General features: G+C 49.9%; 1 protein-coding gene across 1 annotated transcript in view; it reads right to left on the bottom strand.

Annotated features, from left to right (window-relative positions):
• Positions 1 to 27,705, bottom strand: part of PLEC (plectin) — an 86,396-nt gene that overhangs the window by 34,356 nt on the left and 24,335 nt on the right. The window contains exons 2-10 of the mRNA XM_044669642.1: positions 13,016 to 13,077; positions 12,249 to 12,338; positions 9,570 to 9,647; positions 9,043 to 9,135; positions 6,377 to 6,543; positions 3,259 to 3,374; positions 3,055 to 3,161; positions 2,824 to 2,943; positions 1,088 to 1,183 (exon numbers count right to left, since the gene is read on the bottom strand). Of these exons, the coding sequence (XP_044525577.1) occupies positions 1,088 to 1,183; positions 2,824 to 2,943; positions 3,055 to 3,161; positions 3,259 to 3,374; positions 6,377 to 6,543; positions 9,043 to 9,135; positions 9,570 to 9,647; positions 12,249 to 12,338; positions 13,016 to 13,077 (929 nt within the window). The remainder of the gene's footprint in view (positions 1 to 1,087; positions 1,184 to 2,823; positions 2,944 to 3,054; positions 3,162 to 3,258; positions 3,375 to 6,376; positions 6,544 to 9,042; positions 9,136 to 9,569; positions 9,648 to 12,248; positions 12,339 to 13,015; positions 13,078 to 27,705) is intronic.

Below are 27,705 nucleotides of genomic sequence, written 5' to 3'. Positions count from 1 at the left end.
GTTTTACAGATGAGGAAACTGAGAGGTTAAGGGACTTTCCTGGGTAGAACAACTATCAAACATCTGGGATAGGACTTAAACTCACCTCTCCCTGACTATAAATACAGTGCCACACCAAGCTGCCTCTCAGATCAGTTAATTTCTCTGTTAGGGATATGGAAGCATCCAGCTAGTCTGGGGTATCCACTCCTCCAGCACTGTATCCTTCGGCTCAGAGGAGATAATGGATGCAGAGTCAGGGTACACAGGCAGGGAGATGAGCCTCCTTCCCCCGAGGTCCCAAAGTTATCTCATTCCTTTTCGTGTTTCTTAGCTCATATTTATAAAGCACATTTAAAGTTTATAAAATGCTCTTCCCTGAACTCCAACTCATCACTAGAATTCTCTAGGACTTAGTCACTAGGCAAAAGAAATTCCCACCCCTAGGAGTTCCCTTCACTGGCACCAAAGACCTTTCTGCACCCCCCAAAAAAACCCCTTACTTTCTGATTAGTAACAACTCTGTGACAGAAGAGCAATAAGGGTTAGGCAGTCAGGGTTAAGTGATTTGCCCAGGGTCACACAGGTAGAAAGTGTCTGAGGGCAGATCTGAACCGAGGACTTCCTGACTCTAGACTCTATCCACTCACCCACCTAGCTGCTCCTACACCATAGACCTTTGAGTATTTTGGCATAGCAGAGAAGACAAATGCTTAAAGAGGGGTTACCCAGGGAGTAACGGGAGCCTACATTCAAATTCAAGTCTCTTGCCTCCAAAGATCCTGAGTTCAAGTTCGCATTATGTAGAACACACCCCAATTCTGAACCAATGGCTTCTATGTCAGTAGTCCAGGTACAGGGGGTATAAAGGGCCTCATCCCCAAACCCTAGTGCCCTAGGACAGTCATAAGGCGACTCTGAATGTGCATGGCCTTGGGCACTATCTCACTCCTCCTTTAGAAGATGGTGGTGAAAGATGAAGCTAAAGAAGGAGCCAACATTGCCAAAACCAAAGGAAAAGAAGACAGAAAACTGTCTAGAGAGGGGATGCAGGGAGCAAGCAGAGGAGCAGCTTGGGTCTCTCTCTGAGGAAAGGCGGATCTCTCACCTCCAGTGACTGGTAAATGTTCTTGGATCGGTTCTTGTCGGCTTCTTTGGCAGGAAGCTCAGTCTCTTTAAATTTGAGGAACTGACACCAGAGGATCTGAGAAGAGATGCTGACATGAGATCTCAAAGAAAGGCCTAAAGCTCCAACTCTAAAAGGAAAGGGTTGCCCTAATGGATCTCTAAGGTCCCTTCGCAGCTCTAAGATTGTGACCCTGAAGCCAATAAAGTTTGCCAATGGGGAGGGTTTATATGCCATCACAAGGGATCAGGACTAGGTCCAGGCCTAGACTCAGGGCAGGGTCTTAGAAGAGCACCCAGAGTGGGTAATACTTCTGGAAGAATAGCCTCACAATGACCACTGGGCTCAGAAGATGGGAATTCTCTCTCAGAAGAGAGTACCAGGAACTGGGTTGATGCCTTGGCTGCTGAGGTCCTCATATAAAGTCATAGATTCTCACGGAAAAGGGGCTCAGAGGCAGTCTAATCCAACTAGGACCCAAAGGAGAAATCTTTCTACAAACAATTCAACAAATAGTGGTCTAGCCTTTGCTTGAAGTCCTCCAGTGAGGGGAATGCAGTCCATTCCACTTGGGACAGCTCTCACTATTAGAAACTTCTTCCTTACACAGAGACTAATTCTTTCCCTTTGTGGCTTTCATTCTCTGCTCTCAAATCTGTCCTCTGGGGCCATGCCAAGCAAGTTTAATCTCCCTCCCATGTGACAGCTCTTCAAACACTAAGACAGCCACCATGTTCTTTCTAAATCGCTCTTCTCCAGCCTACACTTCCTCCAAATAATCTGCATGTGGCATGAGCTCATGGTCCTTCAGCATCTTTGTTGCCAGGGAAAGAAGGAGGAGGAGCTGGGAATGAGTTTAAGTGTTTGTCCAATTGACCTGAAGGGCCAGATACTCAACAGAAACCCAAACACCAGAATTCAATGTGGGAACCTTGAGGGAGGCTACAGAACTTGAAAAGTTCCAAAAGGTTGGGGAGAGGAAACTGGAGATCAAGGATGGAGGTGTCCTGACCTACTTCCCAAAGAACTCAGCACTTGGGGTAAAGGCATCAAGGGGGCAGAAGGTCTAACTGTAGCAATAGCAATAGATGGAAGAGCCTGGACCCCTCACACATTGCCCACTGAGATGACTCTTCCTCTATTAAAAATATAATGCTTATTATGTGCCCGTCACTGTTATTTATATTATTTCATTTTATCCCCACAACAGCTCTATGAGGTAAGTGCTATTATCCCCATTTTAAAGATGAGGAAACTGAGGATCAGAGAAGTGATATGGCTTGTCCAACATCACACTGCTAAGTGTCGGAACCCAGATTTGGAACTCAGGACTTCCTGATTCCAGGCACAGCACTCCATCCACTGTGCCCTCCTGGTGGTGCCAAGAGAGGCAGAGTGGAGGAAAGGCCAGAAGGCACCTTGGTAGCATCCTGGTCCCAACATTAGCCCTTGAAAAAACCTATGCCTTTTTCTTTCTGCATGGCATCGTACAGAGACTCTAGCTTTCCTTCAGATACCTGTCAGTTTTTCCCATTTAAATGGTATTTTGGGGGGGGGGGGGTTTCTGCTCTCCTCCAGTGCAGCCTGACCAAAGAGGGAGTAGAAGCAGCGACAAGCCTAGGCCTGTCAGAGTTGGGGACCTCTGAGAGAACCCTGAGGGGCAGGCAGAGGCTGGGGAGAGCTGGAAGAGACCCCAAGGCCCAGGGGAAGCCACCCACCTCTGTCTCCTCATAGCTGGTGGCAAACTTGCGTTCCTCAAAGGAGATGATATGCTGACGAATCCACTGGAGCAGCAACATGACCAGCTCCCGGTACTCCTGCCAGCGAAGCTGCAGCTCCTACCCCAGAAGGTAGGACTTAACAGAGGGAAAGGCCTGGCCCAGGTGTCCACAGGGAGAAGGGGATAATGCCAGAGCCCTGCCCATTCCCTCCCCATCCACATCACTTACGTTGGCCTTCACCCCATCCTGCACATCAGGGACCCGGGGCATGGCATCGTACAGGGAAGACACATAGGTGATGATGGACTTTTCATCTGGCTGGGGCACATCCACGTCTGCCGAGGAAGAGATGAGGGGAGGTTTGGAAACTGAAAAGGGGTGCAGATGTCCCTCAAGGAAGCAATGGGGGCCCACCTTAAAGAGACCACGTACCCTCAGGGTCCAGCAGCCGGGTTACCCCCAGCTCTCGCTCAGCCACATTGAATGCCTGGTCCAAGTTCTCCAGGTTGCTCTGTTGGTAGACTTTGTTCATGTCGATGAGCATGGGCCTGGAGGAAGAAAGGAGAGGTGGGATCAAGCCCAGAGGCCACAACACGTAGGGAGGGGCTCAGTCCCCTCACTGGGAGTCCCCACTTGGAGACTGCCTGGCCTCCCTTCTCCCCAAACAAATGAAGGGAAGAAGAGATGGGGGATAGAAGTGGGAGACAGGGATAGGAATGAGAGAAGGGGGAGACAAAAAGAGAAGAAAATAGAAGGAAGGAGACAAGACCAGAGTGCCTACAGCTCTCGGAGACGCAGAGTGGAGTGTACGGAGTACAATTCCCCACTCAGGTGACTTTCTACTCCGTCTTGGAGGCCATTGAGTGGCAGATCTTGGGCTCCAGAAGGGAGACCATCCTCACACAACATCAGCACCCGTTCTTCCCTGCCACCAGCAGCCCGGGGCCCCTTCCTCCAGGGCCCCTTCTTCTGTTTCCCCTTCACAAGAGCACTCATGTCTCGTCTGTGGCCACAGGGGTCTCTCCTCCCGTCTTCTCTCTCTCTCGGGATGGCAGCTCTGATCCCGGCGCTCTATCGGTCCGGAGGTACCACTTTGACTAGTCACCTAGCCCCACTCTGGGGTCTGGGAGCTGAGGAGCTGGTCGGCTCCTCCTACTTAGCTCAAGTTTAAGGCAAAGGCTGGGAGGAGGCAGAGGGAAGCCTGCTCAGATCCTGCCCAGACTCGCATCCTTGCTTGTTCCCTCCCTCTCTCCCTCCCATCCAGGAGAAGCCATACAGCAGTCATAGCCTGGGGCAGCCTGCTCCCACCCAACCCCACCCCAGCCATCTCCACACCAGCCTGGCAGCAGGCAGGATCTGTCTCTCCCCTCAGGGGCTCCCCTACTGCAGGGCCCAGCCTGCCCAGCCAGGGACAGGCAGCAGAAGATGCCACGACTTGCCTGCAGTTTTGTCAACTTTGCAATAAAGGAGGCTAGCATAGCCCACCCAGCCAAGCGCCCCATGTGGGAAGCTCAAGCAAGAGAGGGAGGCCTGTCATTCTAAGAGCCTGAGTCTAAGGAAAACTGGGGAGACAACACTAGATGTCCCCTCTAAGAATAGCCAGCTTTTATATAAATAACGCTTTTAAGTTTGGCAAAGAAAGCCAATTGCGTTATTTCACTTGATCCTCACAACCACCCTTGGGGGGAGGGGGAAAGTAAATATTACTGTTTCCCCCATTTTACAGAAGAGGAAACTGGGGGCTCAGAAGGGTTTGACTTGTCCAGAGTCACACAGCTATGAAGTATATGAGGCAGTATTTGATCTCCAATTCCAAGTCTAACCCTCAATCCTCTGCATACAGGGATATAATAGGTAAACTGTAAGATGGGTTGGGGTACAGGGTCAGCCACTCCCCTGATCCCTCTTCCTAAGCAGGTTTTTTTTTTAAAAACCTTTACTTTCTGGCTTAGAATCAATACTGTGTATTGGTTCCAAGGCAAAAGGGCAAGGCAACAGGGGTTAAGGGCCTTGCCTAGGGTCACACAGTCCTGGGCAGGTTTTAAGGGGACATGCCATGGTATCTCTGAGGGCCTTGGTAAGTCCACATTTTATTATGGGGCAGGAATCAGAGCCTCAGAGCCAAGGCTTGAGGGTGTCTCTCAGGAGGAGATGGAGGGAGCTGCCTGTCCTGCCCTAGGCAATGGAAATCCAGAGCCCTACAAATCTGGGGGCTTGGGTGAGACTCCCCAGGGCAAGGGGCAATTAGCAGGGCAGGCTGGTATGAGCAGTCACTTACTGAACTGCCCCCAGCAGCAGCACCAGCTCAGAGTCCCAACATGCTTACTCTAAAGGGAATGCAGAGCCTGAGGCTGGGGCTGGATCCAGAAGCCAACACATATGACAAGGTAGAAGCGAGGGAAGGAGAAACCATAGGAAGTAAGAGAGAGTGTGTAGTGGAAAGGGCACAGATTGCCTCTGTCCCTTAACTCCCTGTGTGGCCTTGGGCAAGTTAACTAGCCACAGTTTCCTCCTCTGTAAAATGGGCAGGGCAGGGCAGGGACTGGACTAGATGGCTTTAAGGCTCCTTCCAGCTCAAATTCTATGATCCTAAGGAAATGGGGCACTCAAGAAGGAGATCTCTCTCTGTCCCCACAGGGTCAGAGCTCCTGTGTCCAGAAGGCAGTACAGGAATGAAAGTAATGGCCAAGGCTGGCGCCAAGGCACAGTGCCTGGCATACAGCAGGAGATTAATAAATGTTTATTGATTCATTGATGATTAAGAGCCCAAGAAAAAATTGAGTCCTCCTCTCCCCCACCTCCTCAATCCTGGGGAAGGCTACCCAGACCACAGAAACCTGGATTTTAGAGCTGGAAAGAGCCTTTGGGGTCATCTGCTTATTTTATAAATCAGGGATCCAAGGCTCAGAGTGGTTAAGGAACTGGCTCAGGGTCACACTGCTCATAAGCGTCTGAGGCAGGAATCAAAGCCAGGGCTTCCTGACTCTTAGAAAGCTGAGCCTAGATTTGGGAAGACCTGAATTCAAATCTGGTCTTGAATACTTACCCTGTGACCCTGGGTGAGTCACTTAACCCCTGTTTACCTCATTTTTCTCATCTGCCAAATGGGGATCATCCTTACAGCCACCTCCCAGGATTGTTGTGAGGATCAAATGAAGTAATAATTGTAAACCGCTTAGCACAACGCCTGACACAAATAGTAAGTGCTCTATAAACGTCAGCTCTTATTACTGCTCCAATGCCCTTAGCCTAGCATTCGAGGCTCTTTGAATTCTCATCTCAATCAATCTCTCCAACCTCCTGTATCCTTCTGCTCCAGCCATACTGAGTGACTCGCCGTCTCCCAAACTCACTCCATGGCCCCTTAGCAGCTTCTGCCTGGGCGTCATGTACCTCTCTGTCCTTGTGCACCCCGCTGCCTGTTCCTCTGGGATGTGAGTCCATCAGAACCAAGGGCTCAGGCTCACATCTCTATTTGTTTGCCATTCAGCTCCGGCACCTGGTCCAGGACCCTTCCCTCCCGGGGAGCCCAGGAGGTGCCTGCCCTTACTTGTGCCGGTGAATGATGGCATTGAAGAGGCGCCCATCCCTCCAGCTAGCCGTGAAGTTGTCACAGCGCAGGCCCTGGTAGCCTTCCACCATCCGCTGAGACCACAACAGCAGCTTCTCCTTGGCAGTCATATCCTCAGACTGGCCACTCACCTGGATGTCTGAGATCTGAAAGGGGAATGTAGGGTAAGAGGCGTGAGGCCCAGGTCGGATGCCAGCCCCAGGAGGAGAAGCCAGACCTTCCCCAGTGCCACGGGGCTCAGGCACACACGGTCACTGGACCCAAGCTCCTCACATTAACCTGAGCACAAACTTGAGCAGCCCTGGCCCTCCCTGCCATTCCCTATCCTTACGTCGAGACTGACTGAAAGCTACTAAAACTCAACCTTTAAAAGTGAATCAGGGGGCCATTGGGTGGCTCAGTGGATAGAACACCAGGTCTGGAGTCAGGAGGTCCTGGGTTCAAATGTAGCCTCAGATACTTCCTAGCTGTGTGACACTGACTGGGCAAATCACTTAACCCCCATTGCCTAGCCCTTGCTGTCTTCTGTCTTAGAATTGATTCTAAGACAGACATAAGGGTTTTATTAAAAAAAAAATTTTTTTTTAAGTGAATCAGGCAGCCCTAAGGAGAGCCTATGATAGGACCTCTAAGGCACAAATATCCCCTTCTCAGACTGGGCATGAAGAGATGAGGTCTGGGCCACTAAACTAGAAGGTCCAGGCTGGTATTGCCTCTTCATGATTGACTCTGAGCCCACAAATAAGAGAGGTGAGCAATGGGCATCTTTAAAGGGTCAGACAGCTCTTCCAAACCTCCTGAGGCAGAGGAAGGGGACAGGAAAGGGCATTTCCTTTGGGGGAATGTAGATTTCTCCCTAGATGGAGTAGCTCATAGGGTGTCTCCCTCCTTCTCTGACTCCTGCCCAGGCAGCTCTGTCTGTCTGTCAGTCTGGTACTCTGAAATCTGTCTGCTCATCTTTCCATCTGGCTAGTGACCTCCCTTCTGGAATGTCTGTCGCTATATAATCTATGCACACATGTGCATGGGAACTCATCTCTAGTGACTATTCCATAATAGCCACAATAGTGTGGCTATTCCCTCTGGGTGCCTAGTGGCTCCATTCTTCCACGTTCTGTCTGTCTGTCTCTCATTGACTCAAGCCATCGTGCCAACCAGGCTCCACCCCGTACAGGAATCAGATGTGTTTCCTGTGCTTTTGGCGGTGGTTGGCACCGGATAGCAATGAGTCAGCCCAACCTCTGAGCCTTTACTTCTCCAAAGCATTTCCCCTCCGGGGGTGGCAGCTGTTTTCCCTCTCTGAGCACATTCCTGGATGGATAGGCCCTGCCATTCATAGGAAAGGCCAGAGGGTACTGCCCAAGAACATGGATGTTGAGGGAACAAGGCTCCCCACCCCAGTCCTGGGAGTCCAGAGACATAGAGTGCTCTGAATACTCTGAAAACAGAGTTACCCTTAAGACAGAGAGATATCCACAAAGCATAGCCCTCCCTGGCTCCACTCCCTCCTGGGATGGGCTAGTCCCCAAATTCCAGGGCAGAATCTTTGTGTTGTTCTCATTCCCTGAGGTCCAGTGACCCCATACCTAGACAGATGGAAGGGTCCCTGAGAGCAGGGGCTGTTGTGTTTCTGTCTCTGCAATCCCAGCTTCCAGGCTGTTCAATGCCTGGCACAAGGTGGGAGTTTAACAAATACCTGTGTTGCCTACCACAATGAGGAAGAAGATACGTCCTATTAGTCTTTCTTTCTTTCTTTCCTTTTTTAGGCAAACAGTTCAGTGACTTGCCCAGGGTTGCATAGTTAGCAAGTGTCTGAAATTGAATTTGAACTCATGAAGATGAGTCTTCCAGACACTAAGTCTGGCACTCCATACCTAGCTGCCCCGTCTCCTATTATTCTTAACCTTATATAGTCTACCATTCCCAGTTGTTCACATGGGCATGCTATCTTCTCCCCCTAGAATGTAAGCCTCTTGAGGGCAGAAGCAATGTCATTCTTCCTCATGTCCCCCAAAGCCCAGAGAGTACATCATCACTGCCCAAGAAATAGATAATTCTTGAACTGCTTAACAGGAAGCCTCCTTTGTTCCCTTGGAGCCACCATCCCCTACTATCCCCCTCCTCATACCCATTAGAACTAGTCTAGGGTTGTATATATTTCTAGGCATCACAAGATATGGCCCTTCACTTTTTTTTGCTGTCTTCTAGATCTCTTTTCCTGGTTTTTAGCTGCCACAGTGTCCCCACTGCCTTCATTCCCAATGACAGCATCCTTTCGTAAACCAGAGCCCTCGAACTAGAAGGGATCTCAGAGGCCATCTAATCTGAGCCCCTTATTTCACAGATGAAGGAACTGAAATCCAGGGAACTTAACCAAAGCTAGAGACGGTTCAAATTCACATACTCTGACTCCGAAGTTGATGCTCTTTTCTTCTGTGTCACACTGCTTGCTTCCCCCCAGGGGAGGTTTTGTGAGGTTTGTGATACCATAGGATTTTCTAGCTCCCTTGAGTATGAGAGGAGTCCAAGGCCTTGCCACCCCCTCCTCCCCCAGAACCCCACACCCCAGGACTCTCTCAACAACTCTATTCCCAAACATTAGCAAAGGGTCTAGAAGGAGTATTCAGAGAAGGAAGTCTCCTGACCTGGAAGTGTAAGATGATGGTCCATATCAAACCCAGGGTGAGCTTGGGGTTGCCATCAGCAATATCATCATTCCTGATGTTCACCAGTTTCACCTGCAAACAAATTTCCAGAGGGGTCACCTACAACTCTAGACCCAGTTCAGAACTCTGACCAAGCCAACTACTCTGGAGAGGTAGGAACCTGTGGATTCTCAGGACAGAAAGCCCCAGTGGTCAGGGTCCTAAATGTTCAGGGAACAGAGGATGAGAGTTGGATCCCAGGAATACTTAGGGGGGAAAATGGCCTTTTGGTCAGGGTCACAATTCCAGGGATGGATTAGGGTCAGACTTCAGAGTGTGGTTTCATCTACATGTACATTTCCATATCGGACACCCCTTAGGAGTCCCAGGGCTGGACATAAAGCACCACTAAACACCCTAACCGAGAAGGCCAGGTATTAAAAGGAGCCAAGGTCCTGGAGACATTTGGAACAGAGGAGGTTCTGGGTCCAGCTCCAAAGATACTCAGGGAAGACAATGTGTCTCACCTGTCGATGTTTGAGGTAATCCAGGGCAATCTGGACATTCTGCAATTTATGGAAACGCATTCTCCCTTTCTCCCGAGGCTGAGAAGAAAAGAAGGAAAGCAAGCTAGATCAAAATTTTTCAGGTGGATGGGAAGGAATCAGGACCTCTTCGACCCCAGAATCCCTTGCAGTCTTGCCAAACTCTACCCACATACACACACTTTTCCGTAGGTTCATCCACTCCAATCCCCCAAGGATACTCAGAACAGGGCAGCTCACACAATGACCCTCCCCACCACTGCCAACTGAGCCCCTCAGCTTTGTACATGCAACCTGGCCTGGCTGTGATCACGGCTTATTTGAACTGGATGGGGTAGGCCCGCTGGACACTCCCCATAGAAGCTGCCCTGCTCTGAGCAAGGCTCAGGGCCCCCAGGGCTAGATCCAAGGGGTGGCCCATACTCCAATGCAACCAGTTGAACTCAGCTACCACAGTGTCCCTACTGCCCACAGCACTAAAGCAGGTAATTCAGGACTATGTGCCACTCAAGTCCTTAATTCTCTCTCTGCAGGCAGTTGCCCTGCCCTCCCTTCATCCTTCATCAAGTGGGGTAAGTTGAGTCCCCGAAGGGAAGGGAGAAGTTCTGAGGAAAGAGAAGGAATACAGAGGGAAGCCACCTCATTACATGAAATAAGAGAAATGAAGAGACTCAAGTGCCATGAAGCCATCTTTACTCCTTTAGAAGGTAGGTAGGACAAGAGACCAAGCTCTGCCTAAGGGAAAGGCACAAAGTTTCCCCGGGAAATCCTGCTGCCTGTGTTGGTGTTAGGCTGAGGGAAGGAAGGGGTTTGTAAGGAAACAATAGCAAGGAAACCCTTGTCTGGCTGAGTAGCCCCTCCTCCAATCCCCCTAAAAACAACAGGATTCTGCTTCCTCCCCAGCAACAAGGGCCAGAACAGGACCCAAGTTCCCAGGGCCCCTCTTCCTCCAAAAGCCCTGATGGCCATGGCCTCCAACAAGAACCCACAAGCCCCAAGTTCACTCAACCCCCATGACAGAAATATAGTCCCTTCTGGGGTGAGGCCCTGTAGCTCTGTTGGGCAGAGGCCTGGGAGCCAGTGGCCTTGACTGCCCACTAGGAGAACTAGGATGAGAGCTTGGACTCCATCCTTTGCCCTCACTATCACCCCATGGGAGCCCTGTCTCCCCAAGAAGAATAGATAGGAGTTCCTTGAGGGACAGGGTCCTCTAACTGTCCTCTCCACATCCATTCCACATCTCCTCTTTTCTCCAGGGGAACAGAGCCAGGCACACTGCGAGAGATCAGTAAGAATACTGAAGGGTTCTAGGAACCTGCCTCATCCCTCTCATCCCTCGTCTCTCCCCCTACCCCTTACCCCAGGCCCTCATCCAAAGGTCCAGCAACGTGCCTAATCCTGGACACTCAAAAGACACTCTTGCCCCTGCCCAAGCAAGAATCCCCTTGACCACTCCCTAATCTCTTAGCCTCTGCTGGAAGACTACTGGTGAAGGGGAGCTCACTACCTCTTCAGGCAACTCATTGCTCCGATTATTAGCAAGACTTTCTTAAATCAAAATGAAATAGGTAATCCTACCTATGCCATGTAGGTGCAGTGCTGGGCTCTGAGATAACCCTATAGCCAAGGCCCCAGCCTTCCTGCCCCCTTGGAAGGACCCTGCGCACACGTCGTCCAGCTGCATGCTCACACAACCCATCAAGGCTGCACCCCCACGCCCGCTGATAGTTAGCAGAGGTGGGAGCAGAGCTGTGATTGGCTGCTTGGGGCAGGATGTCATTTAGAGACAATCTTCTTCAGCCGCTCTCCCGCAAAGGTTCCCGCATCTATCCCCGTGGGGTCAGGGCTAACATCATGGCCGCAGCAGCCAATGGCAGAGCCACATGTCCTGGGACATGTCACACGCGGGCCGCCCCGCCGAGGGCAAACAGGACAGAATCACTCACCAGGCGCAAGTTCCTGATTACGTCACGTTCCCTCGGCTGCCCGGCCGGAGCAGGGCGGGCAGTAGGCAAAGGGTAAAGGGCAGAGGTCAGGGGTCAGAGTCCAAAGCCGCAGAGAAGTCAAAGCAGAGTGTACAGTGAGGTTAATAGGTTAGGGCCTGGCTAGGTCAGCCCAGGCAGCAGGGCCAGGGTCCCCAGCCCTAAGGGGAAGGGGAGGGAAGGGGAAACAAGAGCACGCAAGTAACTCAGGACCTGTGAGGACAACGCACAGGTCAAGGGAGGGCTGCGGGAGTCCGCAGCATATCAAAGGGCCAGGGCTACTGCAGGATGGATAAGCAAGTGGGATGGACCCCAGCCTTGGTGGGAGACCCCTATGGTCACTAGTGTCCTGAGGACTCGGAAGCAGGGCACACCAGAATAGCCTTAGGCTTGAAGGTAAGCAGGCTATGGGCACCTGGCTGGGGCTATCCCTGGGGAGGAGAGAGGGAAAGCAAAAGTCCAGAATCTTTCCAGGACAGCCAGGGCCAGAGAAGAAACGTTCCCTAGAACAGGGAATGAGGAACTCAGTGGGACACGGGGAAGCTGGCTGAGAGGCTCAGGAGTAAGGGCTGGGAAGGATGAGCTGGGCCAGAGGGAAGGGTCCCAACAGGAAAAGCAGTCACCCAGGGGAAAGCAAGCGAGCAAAGCAGCCAGTCCCCCAAGGTCCTGGGTCACATACCAGGCTATCTCCCGAGAGCACCTCCAGGAGGGAGATGAGATTGTGGCCATCTCTGAGGTCCTCATATAGGTCACTGATGTGTCGCTGCGCCTGTGGGAAGAGGGCCAAGAGTCAGCCAGGAGTGCTATGTGTGATCGATGGTAGATAAAGGGTGGTGAGCACACACGGGGCAACAGGATCCTCAAGCCCAGGGCTGAAGGGGGAAAGGCTCTGAGGCTTAAGGCCATTGAACCATAAGACCCCGCTTCCTTTCCCTCCCCAGGGCAGTCTGGGCTGCACTCATCATCTGGGCAGGTTGAGTGGTCCTGCCAAGCAGGGTAGGAGCCTCAGAGGAACAGAGGGAAGGTAATACATGGGATACCAACACGCCCCCACACCCAAGGCAGCAAGTCAACTACCTACCTCTGCTCTCCAGTGCTACAAGGAGCCAACCAGGAGGAAGAGAAGGAAGAAGACAGTAGACAGGAACAGAGAGAAAGAGAGGGAAAGAGCAGGAACAATGAGGAAGGAAGACAGAAGAGAGTAAAATTTCAGAAAAGTAAAGGGAAATGAATTGATTTGCAAGATGCTGGGAATGGCCACAGGGTCTTAGAAGATGCCCGGCACACTCAATAGCCCAGGAGTGAGCCAGGCTGAGGCCACAGACTTCCCTAAGCTTACCCCACCCCTCTGATGAACTCTTGGAGCTTCTGTTTCTTTCCTCCTCTTCATCCCCAGTTCAATTGAGGGGGTACCCAGAACCCTAGGCTACCCACTCCCTTCCATACCTTGATGAGGTGCTTGTTGACCCACTTGGTAAAGGTTTTCTTCTGCACCCGGTCACGCTCATCTGGTCAGAAAAAAAAAAAAAAGTCAAAGTTAGTCTGAGACTGGGGAGGATAAAATTGGGGATATCAGGCTCAGCAGAAAGCTAGCCCTGAGACAGTATGAGTCACTCACACTCTGACTGAGGGAGTCACAGGAAATGGGTAATCCAAGGAAGGGATGTGAGGGGGAACCCCAATGGGCTATCTTAGCAGAGAGAGGCTCTTTCCATCTACTACTCCACAGCCCACTGGAGGCCAAAAAGGGGGGCTAACTAAAGTAGCAGTTCCCATCTTTCTCACCCTTTATGGCTAAAAGACACTTTCATATACATTTGATCCTTATAGCAACCCTAAGAGAAAGATAAAGCTTCACTATTCCCATTTTATAGATGAGGAAACTGAGGTTCAGAGCAAGGTAAAGTGATTTGTTCAGAGTTGTACAGTTATTAACTAGTGGTAGACCCATTTGTTGGGACAAGAGCCAATGACAGTGCCTCAAGAAAGCAGACATTCTAGCTCCTAGAGGCTCTATCCAAAGCCCTTAATCCCATAAACCACAGCAGTAACCCCTGAGCACCAAAGTGCCCAGAGCTGTCGCATTGTGAAGGACTCTCCCCTGCTTCCTCCATCTCTCTCCCTTTAGAGAATCCCTAAGGTCTTTAAAGAAGGCCAGATCCAGTGGGTCAGGAGAAGGGGAAGGTTTGGCTCTAGCCTCAGACCCAGTTCAAAGGGGGCTATAAGCCATGAAAGAAGGAGAAGAAATGAAGATAAAATCTTAGAGCTCTCCCAAGCTTCCCAGACCAGGTAGGTGATCTCCCAGGAAATGGTGCTAGGAAAAGAAGGCAGGGGAGCCAAGGAGAGCCTGACGCCTCCCGCTCAATTCCTCCATTGTCTCTCCTCCCCAGGATGGGAAGGCTCCCTGGGCTGGCAGCCGCACCCCAGAGCCCATGGAGCATGTTCTGGCCCGTCCCCCACCCCCACAGCAATCTAGGCTTAGGATGGCCCCTCCCAGCTAGGCTTCCCCTTCATGCCATGCTGGTGCCCAGCCTTAGGCCTGTCTCTGCCCTGAGTATGGTCTGGGCTGAGGAAGGAGCCTTCTTGCCTGGCTGGAGCACTTGGGCTGGCTAGCCACCCACCCTTTGGCTTCAGCTTCCCACCACCCCTATCCTATGCAAAGCAGCATGGGGAATCATTGTTTTTCCCCATTTCTTCTCCCCCCTACCCCCACCACACAAAAGGCAGGACAATAAGACACTACACACCAGACTGTCAGCTCCTCTACTCTGGACAGTAAGAGGAGGAAGAAAGGGGAGGAGGTGAAGGTCCAGGTTCCAGCAGGAGAGAGGGGCTAAGCCAGGCTTGCAACAGGGCAGGGGGGAGGAGCTCCATTCCAGAGAGTGAGGACCTCCCCTTTTCCCCACCCACATTCCCCAATAAGGAACCCACCCATTGGCTTTCCTACCTTCTTCCTATTCCTATCCTGTCTCCCACCCCCCTGCCCCCAACAGGCATACCCACCCCTGCCTGGGTAAGGGCAGGGGTCAGTTAAGAAAGGCTCCACAGAGCCCCAAATCCGCTTAGTGAGAAGGGTTGAGCCAGGCCCCAAGCTTGGCCCTTCCTGGGAGGGATGGGAGAAGGGCAGGCAGCCCAGGAGGGAGGGCCTAGTGCCTTCCCCTAGTGAAACCAACAGTGTCCACCTTTACCTGCTGAGCCAGAACTGCCCACTCCATCTACCTATTTATTCATGTCAACCTTCTCACAATTCTGCTGGCCCCATCTCCCTATACCAGGACCCTGGGGGTTCTCTGTCCTGCTCTTCCTTTGAGCCCATTCCGAATGGGCAGCCCAGGCCTTCAGCCAGCCACTGACCACAACATGGCAGCCTTAATGTCTTGCCTGCTCAGTCCCAGGAGGCCCCCGTGCTCCATAGATCTAGAAGGTTCCTATCTCTAATGCCTCAGTGTCCCTCACTTGCTAGGCACTCCCCAGTGAGTGGCCCTGCTCTCCAGACACTCCTGAGTTTCAGAGCTCTCAGACGTTCTAGGAAGTTCCTCGACAGAGCTGTATAACCATTCCTAGTTTTCCAGACCAGCCACCAGGTTCCCTGGAAGTAGATCTCACCTGGGGCAGCCCCAGCTCTCTCTCCTCCCTCTCCCTGCAGCCCCCTGGCCAGCCACTGGCCAACATTCTCTCCCCCAGGGAAGGGGGAGCTGGTGCCACTACCTTTCTTGCCCTCTGAAGCCCTGAGGACAGCCAGGTAGAGGTTGTCCTCAGAATTGGTTCTCTTCTGGACAGGGTTCTGGGGCTCCTGGCTCTTCAGTCTCTGCCGCGACATGGTCCCTTTGCCCAGGGAAGCCGAGCTCTAGATGGCACTCCCGGCCTGGCTTGGTCTGCAGGTCTCCCACCCGACCGACCCACCAAGATCCCACAGCCGAAGGGAGGAAGGAGGCACTGGGCTGGGCTACAAAGCAACAGCAGCCACTTCCTCTGCCTGCCCTAAGCACAGAAGTGAGTATGGCCACTCCCCAGACTCTCCAGCTCCACTCCCAGAGCTGCTGCTGTTGCTGCTGCTGCTGCTGTGGCTGCCCCGCTGCTTGCTTCTCCTCCTACTCCCTCGCCTGGCCCAGCCCCCTGCAGCCCTCCCACCCAGAGGTATGGGGCTGCTCCCTGGACTAGGTGTGTCCCAGGCTGGAGGGGCTGGGCAGGGTGGGGCGGGGCAGGCCCCCTGGAGGCGGGAACTCTTCTCTCTGGGTCTGTACAGAGTAAGGAAGGCGCTGCTGGCTGGCCAGAAACAGGAAACCACCATATAGTTTCCTAACCACTACCACAGCCCTGGCAGGGCAAGCCAAGCCAAGCCACAGCACGGGAGGGCGAGCATTAACTGATTCCTCTCCTGTCTAACACCCAGCCTGTGGCGTCCAGGGAGGGGGGGAGGCCCCCTGGCCTGCAAGCCAGACCAGGGCAAATCTGGGGGGAAGTGGGGACAAGGGGAGGCTTCATACTCTTTCCTCCTAGCAGCCCCTTTCTACTTATTGAACCGGACCCAAGAAGCCCCAAGCCCAGGACGATCCTCTCCCTTTCAATGGCTTCACCAATGGCTCCCCAGGAAGGGGCAGCCCCCCCCCATTTTACTCGATAGCCTTGGGCTTTGGAGTGCCCCATTTCTGTGTCTCCCTGGGGCCCCCCTCATATCATTCAAGCTCCAAAGTCTCTCCACATTTCTACCACCTCTCATTATCGATACTAAACTTTGATAAAGTCTAAGTACAGGGTGAGTAAATGCTTATTGGAGTAAATGCTTAGGGACGAGGTACCACAATGAGTCACAAGAGAGGCCGCCCAGCCCACTCCAGGTCTGAATTTGTCCCCAACAGTTATTTTAGAGCAAAGTTCTATGAGGACGTAGATGTGAGAAGGCTGTGGCAGGGGTCAGTGGCCAGAGTGCCAGAGGAGGGCGGCAGGAAAACCTGGGCACAATTTCCACCTTTGACACCAGGCTGCTATGGACCAGGCCCATCACCTACATCACCAGGCCTTGATGGCCTCCTCTGTAAAATGGAAGTGATTGTTATTTTTTTTTAACCCTTACTTTCTGTCTTAGAATCAATACCATATATTGGTTCAAAGGCAGAAGAGTGGTAAGGGCCAGGCAATGGGGATCAAGTGACTTGCCCAGGGTCAAACAGCTAGGAAGTGTCTGAGACCAGATTTGAACCCAGGACCTCCCATCTCTCGGCCCGGCTCTCCACTGAGCCACCCAGCTGCCCCCAGAAATGATTATAATGGCTATAATGGAGGTGACTATAAGGGCAACTACTTCATAGAGTTATTTTGAGGGGAAAATTAATTAAATGGCTAGATAAAAGAGCAGATTTATTATTATCACTTCACCACTGAATTAGTTATTCCAACAGCATCTCTCTGCTTTCTTTCTGACCAACTGGGCCCTGTGGGACATGTCATGTCATGTCATCTTCTTCAAAAAGTCCCCCTTTGCCTGAATGCTAAAACACTCCTCCATTCCTCATGGTCAGGGGCAGCCCTAGAGGCACTGTCTACAGAATCACATCCAAATTCTCCAAGCTGAATCTCAAGGTCTTGCCTCCCGCTGGTCCCGTCCCTCTGCCACAGCCTTATCTCTTAGAGTTCTTTAACAGAGAACTCCAGCCAGGCCCAGATTCTCACAGACAACTAGGCCAGGAGCTGTCCAAGGGCAGAAAAATTAACTTCTCTTCCCTTCTCTCCCAGAACTAGGTTTTTACAAAGCAGGACCTCATGAAAGCTGCCTGGATGAAACCTCGTTTAATAGTGACATTAAATCAATACAAACCCCTACATTCCACCCAGCTTCCATTTCAGTTCCTAGTATCTTTTTTTTTTTAACCTTCTGCCTTAGAATCACTGCTGTGTATTGGTTCCAAGGTAGAAGAGCTGTAAAGATTAGGCAATGAAGGGTTAAGTGACTTGCCCAGAGTCATACAGCTAGGAAGTATCTGAGGTCAGGGTTGAACCCAGAACCTCCCATCTCTAGGTCTGGCTCTCAATCTCCTGAGTCAATCTCAGCTGCCCCACCAGTTACTAATATCATTACCGAAGGCAAAGTCAATTCTCAGCTCCCATGTGTTCTTGCAGATAAACCTCTCTCATTCTTTTAGTTCCACTAAAAGTGGGTGTCCCCCTCTAGTCTAGAAGAGTGCCTTCTTTGGAATATTGGATCCAGATTCTGAAAGACTCAAGTTCAAATCTAGCCTCAGACACTTAGTAGTAGTGTAATCCTGAGCAAATCTCTTAACCTTTGCCTCAGTTTCTTCATCTGCAAAATGGGGGTAATAAAAGCACCTACACCTCCCAGGGTTCTTATAACATTAACATGATATTTGTAAAGTGCTTTGAAAACCTTTAAAAATACTATTATTTTTATTATTACTATTACTATTATCTAGAGACACTAAGGTCTCTTCTCTGACTCCTTTCCTCCAATTTTTGCTGTCTACTTTTCCAGCCATAATCTCTGCCCATCTCCAACTGTTAGAAATCCAGGCAGTAAGCTTCCCTGCTCTCAGTTCTGTCCTTTCCTCTCTATGGTTTCAGTCTACAACTAGGCAACTCCATCCTCTTTCGACTCAACCTCAATGTACCTACTACACACAAGTTACTATGCTTGGCGATGGGAACATGAGGACCAAAAATAAATATGAAACAGTCCTGAACCAAAAAAAAAAATCTGACTCCTGACAAAAAAAATATGAAATAGTCCCTGAGGGGAAAAAAAATGACAGTCCATGACCAAAAAAAATAATAATAGGAAACAGTCCTTGACAAAAAAAAATATATGATAGTCTCTGACCAAAAAAATAATGAGTGTCTGACAAAAAAAAAATGACGGTCTCTGACAAAAAAAAATATGAAGCAGTCCCTGACCTCAAGGAGCTTACATTCTTCTGAGAAAGTTGTATCATGTACAGAGAAGCTTAACAGGTTCTGAGACAGAGCTGGTTAGAGCTTCAGAGATCATTACTTAGTCCAACTATCTCATTTTACAGATGAGCAAACTGAGGCTCGGAAATGGTGACCTGCCCAAGATATATTGACAGTTATACCACCTAAATGTGCAAATCCCCTAAGCCTTTGTTAATTCCCAAGCACACAGGTTTGTGGAATAGAACTTAAAAGGAAGAAAATGCCTCTTTCTCAGATGGCTAGTGCCTAAGCCCCATCTACCCAGAGTCTTTGGTCAGAACCCCCTCCCCAAGGCTAACTAAGGAAGGGATGTGGCATGTTGTCTTCCATGGTCCCTGGAGCTACAGGGAAGAACATTAAGTGTCCTGATATTAAGAACCCCCAGAAAAGCCCAAGGCCAAGCCCCTCTCCCCACTTCAGGGGAGGTCTGTTTAACTCAGCTCTAAGAATGTATATCTGGTCCTTTGCCCTAGTATTGCCTGGGTTCAAGGACCTTGCCCCATCCTACTCGGAGGGGCTGCAGGAGTCAATGCTCCATAGCTATGTAGTGAGTCATAGAGAACCCAGGGAGACACCCATTCCCCCATTCTCCACCCCACCAGATATGCCCCAGGTTGCATCTGGGTGCTAGGGAGGAGATGGCCATAGGGCACTTCCCTGTCTTACTCCCCAGCTGACTTCTGGACCCACAGAGCCAAGGTTCAGGTCTCTCTAACAGAACACCTCCTCCTGCTCCCTTCTCTCCCCATTTAGCCTCCAGGCCACTGCTGCCCAGAAGAGCCAGGGGGAGAAAGTGTGGCTTGGGGGAAGGCAGGGATGACTCATGGAGGGCTTCCCTAGGCAGAAGCAGAGTCAGATTCAGAGGGGCCCCGGAGAAGGGGTAGAGATGAGCCAGCCAGGGCAGAGTGCCAGTGAGTCAGAGCCCAGTGGTGGGAGAGGGGAGATGCAGAGAGGAGGAGGGTCTATGGGGAAGTACCAGTGAGTCAGTGGGGAAGGAAGCCGCACCTGTGAGCCAGTCTAGGAACTGGAGGGGCTGTGTTTGCTTTTTGGGTGGGGCCCTTTCCAGATAACAGGCCATAATAATGGCAAAGGGACAAAGGGATAGAGGTGGAAGCCCTGATGAGGTTTCCCCAGCCCCCAACCTGGGCAGGGACAGTTTGTGCTGACCAGGACTCCAGACAGCAGGGGCCTCAAGGGAGTGCTGGCAACCCGGCGTTGGCTAGCACAGGGGGAGAGCAAAACAGGCAGGGGGAGAGGGAGTGATGCATTTCCCAGGGAAAGAACAGCTATTGGGGGAGTCTTGGCTGCAGCTTCAAGGCCTGAAACCCCAAGCTGGCCAGCTTTGGCATCCAGGAATCTATTAAACAGAGCCTCTGCTCTACCCCCTCCCCTCAACCCCAACCCCAGCCCTCAAGCCAAGCCCTGCATGGAGCCAGCCACAGAAAAGAATGCAACCGCCTCAGAACCACAAGTATTTTCCATTCCCTGGCACATCTGGAGTGATGAGATCCAGCTGTTGGGCTGCATGATGCACCCGTGTGTCACCAGACCCAGAAATAAATCCATTTCCATCTCATTCTTGCTAAAAAGCCTCAGGCTCAAGCCCAGGACTCTTCTCTATCCCCCAAACAAGGAGGGGGCCAGCGAGGGACCCCTTAGTCCTGGATGAGCTAATTCCAGCGCTCACCCCTTCATCATGTCCTGACTATCAGGACTGGCAGGCAGGCTTCTCATACATCTGGTGCTTGAAGGCGTCTCAGAGGTCACGTATTCCAAATGACCCTCCCTCCAGCCCTCATTTTACAGACAGAAGCGAGTCCCTAAGAGAAGAGACTTGCCCCAAGTCACAATGAGTAGAAAACAGCAGAGGTAGAATCTGAACCCAAGTCCTCTGACTCCACAGCCCAGGGCAGCTGTACCAAGCGGTCTGAGTGGATCCTGAACTCTGGATAGGCTTGATCCCAGCTATTCTGGGCCTCAACCAGAGGGGGGCACCAGAACCCCACAGGTGATAGCAGGTGCCATGAGAGGCATCCAAAGCCCTAAGGAGGCATGGGAGAGAGACAGGAAGAAGGGAACAGAGGGAAGTCGGATCCCTTCTCACAGACAGCTCCTCTCCTAAAAGCAGAAGCTGTCAATGGGACTAGGAGATATATCACAGCTAGAGGAGATAGAGGCATGAGATGGGTCCATATGACCTCCAAGGTTCCTTATATCTCATGAAATTCTGGGAGTAACCTGGAGAGGGAGATGGGAAGGGGGAAGGAGGAGAGGAGACAAAGCCAGGATGGAGAGCCCCTGGAACATCCTGTCAGGTTCTCAGACTGAGACATCTATTAGACAAACCCACCCACCAATGGAGATGAACCCTGGAGACTTCATAAAGCAGAAAGCAGTTTCCCAGACCCTCCATCATCTTCATGCCCTGCTTAGGGACAAGGGATCAACTTCCATTAAAACCACCCCCATCCCTCCTTAGATAGTCATTAGATGGAGACCAAAAGGTGTCAGATTCCCTCTACAGCATCACCTCTCCTTCCTTTACATTCACTAACTTTCCGTCCTCTTCCCAAAATGCTCTGCAAAGTTATCTAAGAAGCATCCTTTGACATGGTTCACATGCCTTCCTCATTCTCACTGATCAGGGACTCTTGGGGGTCCCTTCCTTAGCCAGTGTGGTACAGTAATGTACTTGTTTAAAATCATGAAACTCACAAATTCACACAAGGAACGACAGAGAGTGGAAATACCTTCACACCAATGCAGATGTCTAATCTTAGGACACCTACGTGGCTCCATGGATAGAGAGCCCAGGCCTGGAGAAGGGAAGTCTTGGTTCAAATCTGGCTTCAGACACTTCCTAGCTGTGCAATTGCTGGGCAAGTCACTTAATCCCAGTTGTCTAGCCCTTACTGCTCTTCTGCCTTGGAATAGATACGTAGTATTAGGTAAGGGTTTTTTAAAAAATTTCTTGGAAGTACTAAAAGGTTAAATGGTTACCTAAAATCACATAGCTAGCAGGTGGTCCAGGGTAAGACTTGAACTCAGATACACCTGATTCTAAGGCCACCCTGTAGCTACTCTGCTGCACTACCTCTCAGTAAATCCTCTTATTTAGGGGATTAAGGAGCTGTGATTTCCTCAGAGTAGGGAATTCCTTCTACCAACCAAAATGCAATCTATCCATGAGCTATCGAAGATACATAGAGCTTTCATCATTTGCCCAGGGTTACAACGTGGCTACTAATGGAAGCCAGATCTAAATCCAAATCTTTCTGACCCCAAACCCCACAAAACCACAAAGCTTCTCTTACTCCTGGTCAAAACACAAGAGCTCACTGGACTCTACCCTTTGTCTGCCTCAGTGGCTCCATGCTACGACTATGAGACCTTTCAGCCCCATCCCCCTTGCCCCAATCCCTGAACCACTATCCCATCCTTCAAGGCTCAGCTCAAATTTTCCCACCTCCACCAGCTTCTCAGACCAAGCTCACTACAGCAGAGATTGATCCTCACCCTCCTCAGAACCCCTCCTAGGTGCCTAGTACTCAAATTACTGATAGCTCTTCTAACTTGCTGGAGATGGTAAGTTCCCACCAGGAAAAGATGGTGCCTTTCACCTTAGTATCACTTCTCTCATACCCCACCAACCACAATCTCTGTTATAGTGTTGGGTACTTGGGAATCTTCATTCAAAACAAAACAAAACAAGTAAGGGGTTCTCATTTCTTTTTTTCCCTATTCCTCCTCCTAACCAAAAATGGGGCAGGGCGCAAGCCAGAATATAAATTCATCCTTGCCTTTACATCCCAGGAGGAAGTTGAGTCCACTTACTATTCTCCATAAGGATCCACTAGAGATGAATTAAAGTGGGTGGACTTTTAGCCAGTTCTTTGATCAGGAAAGAGGCTCCCAGAGGAACTTGGAACATTATTTTGTTTTAACATCTTTTCCCCTTTGATTCCCTAGTAAAATTACTAAATTCCACCCCATTCCCAATGCGTTTCCAATGACTTAAAGGAAAAAAAGTTCCAACATGCAGTCCAGTACTTTTAAGCTGTGTGCTACGTGAGGAAGAAAGCCTTTGAGATCACTGAATTCCAAAGTTGGAAAGAAAAACTGAGGCCCTCTGGCCCAACCCTAGGATGAGCAGGAATTCATTCCACAGTAACCCAGGCAGTGGAAAGTTGTTCCCCCAGATCCTATCTGAAGACCTCCACAGTGATGTGTGTATGTGTGTTGGGGATGGGGAGAATGCCTCTCGAGGTAACTCACCCCAATGTTCAAAGAGCTCTTAGGATGCTGCCTCCTCTTTGGGTTGTGCCCAGATTGATCTTATCTTATGAATACTCATAGAATTTAGAGTTGTGAGGTCCTTACTGATCATATAACCAAAGAGCCTCCTTTTACAGCTTCTAAAGCCAGCATGGCCTATCTCTCCTACCCATCCCTTCACCAAGGTGGTAGAGCCTTAAGTCAGAAAGACCAGAGTTCAAATTTTGTCTCTGGCACTTACTAGCTGCAGGACGCTGGGAAAGTTGTTTGATGTCTTTCTCTAGCTTTAGTTTCCTCATTTGTAAAATAAAGGTTTTGGACTCAATAGTTTTTAAGATCCCTTCTAGCTCTAAATCTATGATCCTGTGAAAGATGAAATACTTTGTGTGAAAAGTATTGATTCAACTGAGGAAACTATTTCCTGGGCAGCTAGTGGCTTAGTGGAAAGAGAACCAAGACTGGAGATGGGAGATCCTGGGTTCAAATCTGGCCTTAGACACCTCTTAGCTGTATCTATTCTAAGAAAGAAGGTTAGGGTTTAAAAAAAAAAAAAAGACAAGAAAAGAAACTATTCCCAATGCTAAATGGGCATTTTTTACCAAGAAGACATCCTAGGTGCCAGAACTTGAGTGAGTCCCCATTTCCTTCATTCTACATTCTCAGCCTTATCATAGGATCTGCCTCTAGAGAAGATCTAGAGAAAGGTAATACTTTCATGCTAGATAAAGAAAGACCTCTAGAAGCAACTTGTATGTAAAAGTCACAGTTTCACAATCTTTTTCTGTTCTATTTTTGTACATGGAAATGTTCTCTCCTTTTTGGTACTTAAGTTAAGAATTTTTTAAAAACTAGGAATAAATAAACAAACAAACAAACAAATAAATAATAATTATATATATATATATACATATATATATATATATATATAATAAAATAAACTACTGAAAAGAAAGGGAGAAACGCCCAAGGAGAGAAAGCTGACAACAGACAAGACTTCATGGCTGTAAGACTATCTTGGTGTAGAATGAGACATATATTTTTAGATACCAACAAAGTGTTGATTTGGTTTGTTTGACTGTACTTTTTGGTTACTAAGGAGGGTTGGGGGTCAGAATGGGAGGGAGCTACAAGAAAGTGACTGGGAAAGAAAAGAGCCTCAATAAAACTAAAAGTCTATTGTCTAGCAAATCCGCCCTCTCACAAATTCCCCCACCCCTCAGGATATCAGGCTCCTATCCTAGATGTGGGAGCTACCACCAACCAGTCCTTCCCTGGTCCCTGGGGTGCCTAGATTCTCCTGGCTCTCCGGCCATCAAAACAAAACAAAACAAAACAAAATACCTTCCCTTCTCTTGAAATAACTATGCCATGTTCAGGTTAAAGAAAATGACTTTGCTAAATAATTAAAGGAAAACCTAACAAAACACAAATGAGACACACAAAGCTTAGATGGTTGAACAGGTTCCAAAGTGTGGAGTTGGAAGACTATTCTGAATGAGGGATTCACTAACTCCCAGAGTTGAAAGGAACCCTCAGGGGTATTCCAGTCCAACCAGCCCCTGGGGCAGGGATGTCAAGGACTTCTTCCTCAAGAGGCATTCAGCACTGATCAATAGCTTCCACCCCCAAAAGAGTGTAATTGACTTTTGCATAGCTCTAATTTGCAGAATATTCCTCCAGATGCAGAATCAAAATCTGCCTTCCTTTAACTCCTGCCCTTTGATCCTAATTCTCTCTACTAGGGTCAAGCAGGGTGGCACAGTGGATAGAGTACCCAGCCTGGTGTCAGGAAGACTCATCTTTCTGAGTTCAAATCTGGTCTCATATACTTCTTACTCGCTGTGTCACCCTGGGCAAGTCATTTAATCCTATTTTCCTCAATTTCCTCATCTGTAAAATGAGATGGAGAAGGAATGGCAAACCACTTCAGTACCTTTGCAAAGAAAACCCCAAATAGGGTCATGAAAAATGTCAGGGGACATGACTGAAAATAAGTGAACAACAAAAAGGCCAAGTAAAACAAGTAAATCCTACTCTTCCATTTAGCAAACTTCAACTATCTGACTTAGAGTCTAATTTAGGTTCCATCCTCACCAAAGCATCTCTTCTTGAGCTAAACAGTCTAAGTTCCTTCAACTGATCTTTCTGTATTATGGTTTCAAGTAATAATAAGAATAATAGCTAACATTTATATAGTGCTTACTGGACTTCAGGCACTATTAAGCATTTTACAAATATTATCTTATTTGAATCTCACAACAATCTTGGTGGGGGGTAGGTGTGCTATCATGACCTCATTTTAGCAAATGACAGAAATGAGACAAATAGAGGTTAAGTGATTTGCCCAGCATTATATAGCTAGAAAGTATCTGAGACTAGATTTTAATTCAGGTGTTTCTAACAATAGGCCTTGTGCTCTAACCTAGCTGGCCCTCTCTATCCTGGTCATCCTCCTCTGGACACTGTCCAGTTTGTCAGTGTTCTTCCTAAAATTTGAACCCCCATCCCCAGATAAAATTCCCCAAATGAGTCTGAACAGGATAGAGAACAGTACAATTATTAATTAATAGCTCTCAGAATGAGACACTGCTTCCTTTGCTGTGATCAGGAAAGGCATCATGGCATAATTAGGAATCAGGAGACCTGGGTTCAAATCCTGCCTTAGCCACATAGTAACTGCATAAGCATGGCCCAGTCACTTATAACTCTCAATACTCCTGGACAACACCCTAAACAAATCTATAATTTACTCAATGATAGATGAGTTGCAGTTTTGCATTATTGGAGGGGGTTTCCACAGCAAAAAAAAGCTCCCCACCCCATTCCAAAGAAAAAAATTTGGGTTTTTTTGGGGGGTTATCTTGTCACATTTTTGACTCACGTTGAGCTTGCAAAACCTCCAAGTCTTTCATTCACAGGCTGCTTTCTAGTCCTGTCTGCCCTATTCCACACTCATAAGGTGACTTTTAAAATTCAAGTGGCAATCTTAACATTGATTACTATAGCATTTCATTTTGGTAGCTTTAGCCTACTGCTCAGAGGCTAGGATCTTCCTTGGATCCCCAATTTGTCATCCAGGAAATCACTTGTTGTCCCAGCTTGTTCTAATACCAGCAAAAATGTTAGGGGCCACCTTATCCCATGCAGAATGCGAAGAGAAACAAAACTGATGAGCAAACCACCTCCATGTTTTTGTCCAAGTCTGACCCTGTCAGCTGGAGTTGGGAGCAACCATCCAGTCCCCCTCTAATCTTAACCCAATTTTTTCCTCTCCTCCCAGCCTCACCCCACCCCAGCCTTCTGGGAACCAGGGACTAGAAAAGGGAGAAGTGCTCAAAGTCACAAAGATAGATAACTGGGGTTCAGGGACTGTTTCCTACAATCACTGTCTGGGGATGCTTCGCACGCACATCAAAGGCTTCAGTAAACAAAAGGCAAAAGCAACTCAAAAGTCATTTCTTTATCCAAAGCACTATCCTGGACCCTTAAAAACAACCAAGTCTCTGGGACCTAAGGAATGTCCAAACTATGGCCACCTCAAATGAGATGCTTCATTGTACTAGATGAGGCAAGCAACACTCCTGATTTATCTATCTGTGCTTCTTGGAATCTGCTTTCTTTCTCTGCTCCTGCCCAAGGGCCCCCCCAAGATGCACCCCAATGAGGGAGCAACACCTCAGGGGAAGGAAGGAATGTGAGGAGAGCCCTAGAACTTTTCTAGAGGGTCAGCAGTTCCCAGTACCCTGGCTATGGAACTCCACCTGGCTTCAGCCCTGTCCACTCCCACTGAGGTGTCTTAAACTTCGTGTGCCTCAGGCACACATAAGGGTTAGCCTGTGTATTTCACAAGGCTTACCCAGAGAACTTCAAAGGGGCCTGACCTCAATTATCTGGGTACCAGCCCCCAAGTGAAAATGCTCAGCGCCACTTCATCCACCAAGAGATGACTGATCATGGCCCTGAGAGCCTGGAGTCAGAAACAACAGAAAGTCCCCAGGTTCCCTCGCCATCCCCCACCCCAGCCCCCCTGGCCTCACAGCTAGTGTGTACTGTACACAAAAACTACAGCCATGGAAACAAACAAACAGAAGAAAGAGGGGCCTTCAGTTCTGGCGCTGGGGAAGGGGAGGGGGGACGGTTAGGATGGGAGCCCTACAGGGTGGGGGTGGGAGGGCAACAGCAGAAAGCGGGAGGTGGGGGCCGCTTTGGTAAAGTTTCCATTTTCCACGGTGTGTGTGTGTGTGTGTGTGTGTGTGTGTGTGTGTGTGTGTGTGTGTGTTCCGGGAGAACACGCAGGGATGAGGTGTGTCCTCAGAGCCGCAGCCCCTCCCACTACCCACCCCTTTAACTCTTCCAGTCCCGATTGCTGTTCCTGAAGGTCCCTCTGGGAAACCTGGGGACCCAAGCAGTTTATGGAGCGTCCCAAGAGACATAGGTTCTCAAGTGAACTGCAGAGACGCAGAGGCTGGGGGTCCCGAGAAGGCAGAAAGGGTTCCCGAGGCTCGGAGAGGAGGCTGCCCCACCCCTCGGCTTCCCCCCTCCCCCTCCCTGGGCACCCACCTACACAGCACAGCTGTTGGTACAGGTAGCCTTTCCTGTCCTGCTCCGAGCCACCGTCCAGCCAGCCAGACCGATCCAGCAGGATCTCTCTTTGGAAGGTGTAGGAGGACGAGACGGTGGCCCCTGGCACCTGGGCTCCAGCCATTGCTCGGAAATGCCCCTAGAGGCTCCCCTCCCTCCCGGGCTCGGCTTTGCCAAGGAGCCAGGCTCAGAGGTGCACGGGGTGGGTAGTGTCTTCCCCTGCTGCGAGCGGGGAGACAGCCCTGTTCCTGCTCACCACATCCTCCTCCCTCCCTCCTCATTTCCCCGCCCTCCCAGTCAGGCAACCAGGCAAACTGCCCGGACCAGAAGAGCCA

This window comes from Gracilinanus agilis, chromosome 1, assembly GCF_016433145.1.
Source record: "Gracilinanus agilis isolate LMUSP501 chromosome 1, AgileGrace, whole genome shotgun sequence".
NCBI lineage: Eukaryota > Metazoa > Chordata > Mammalia > Didelphimorphia > Didelphidae > Gracilinanus > Gracilinanus agilis.
This window is presented reverse-complemented; position numbering and strand designations above follow the sequence as displayed.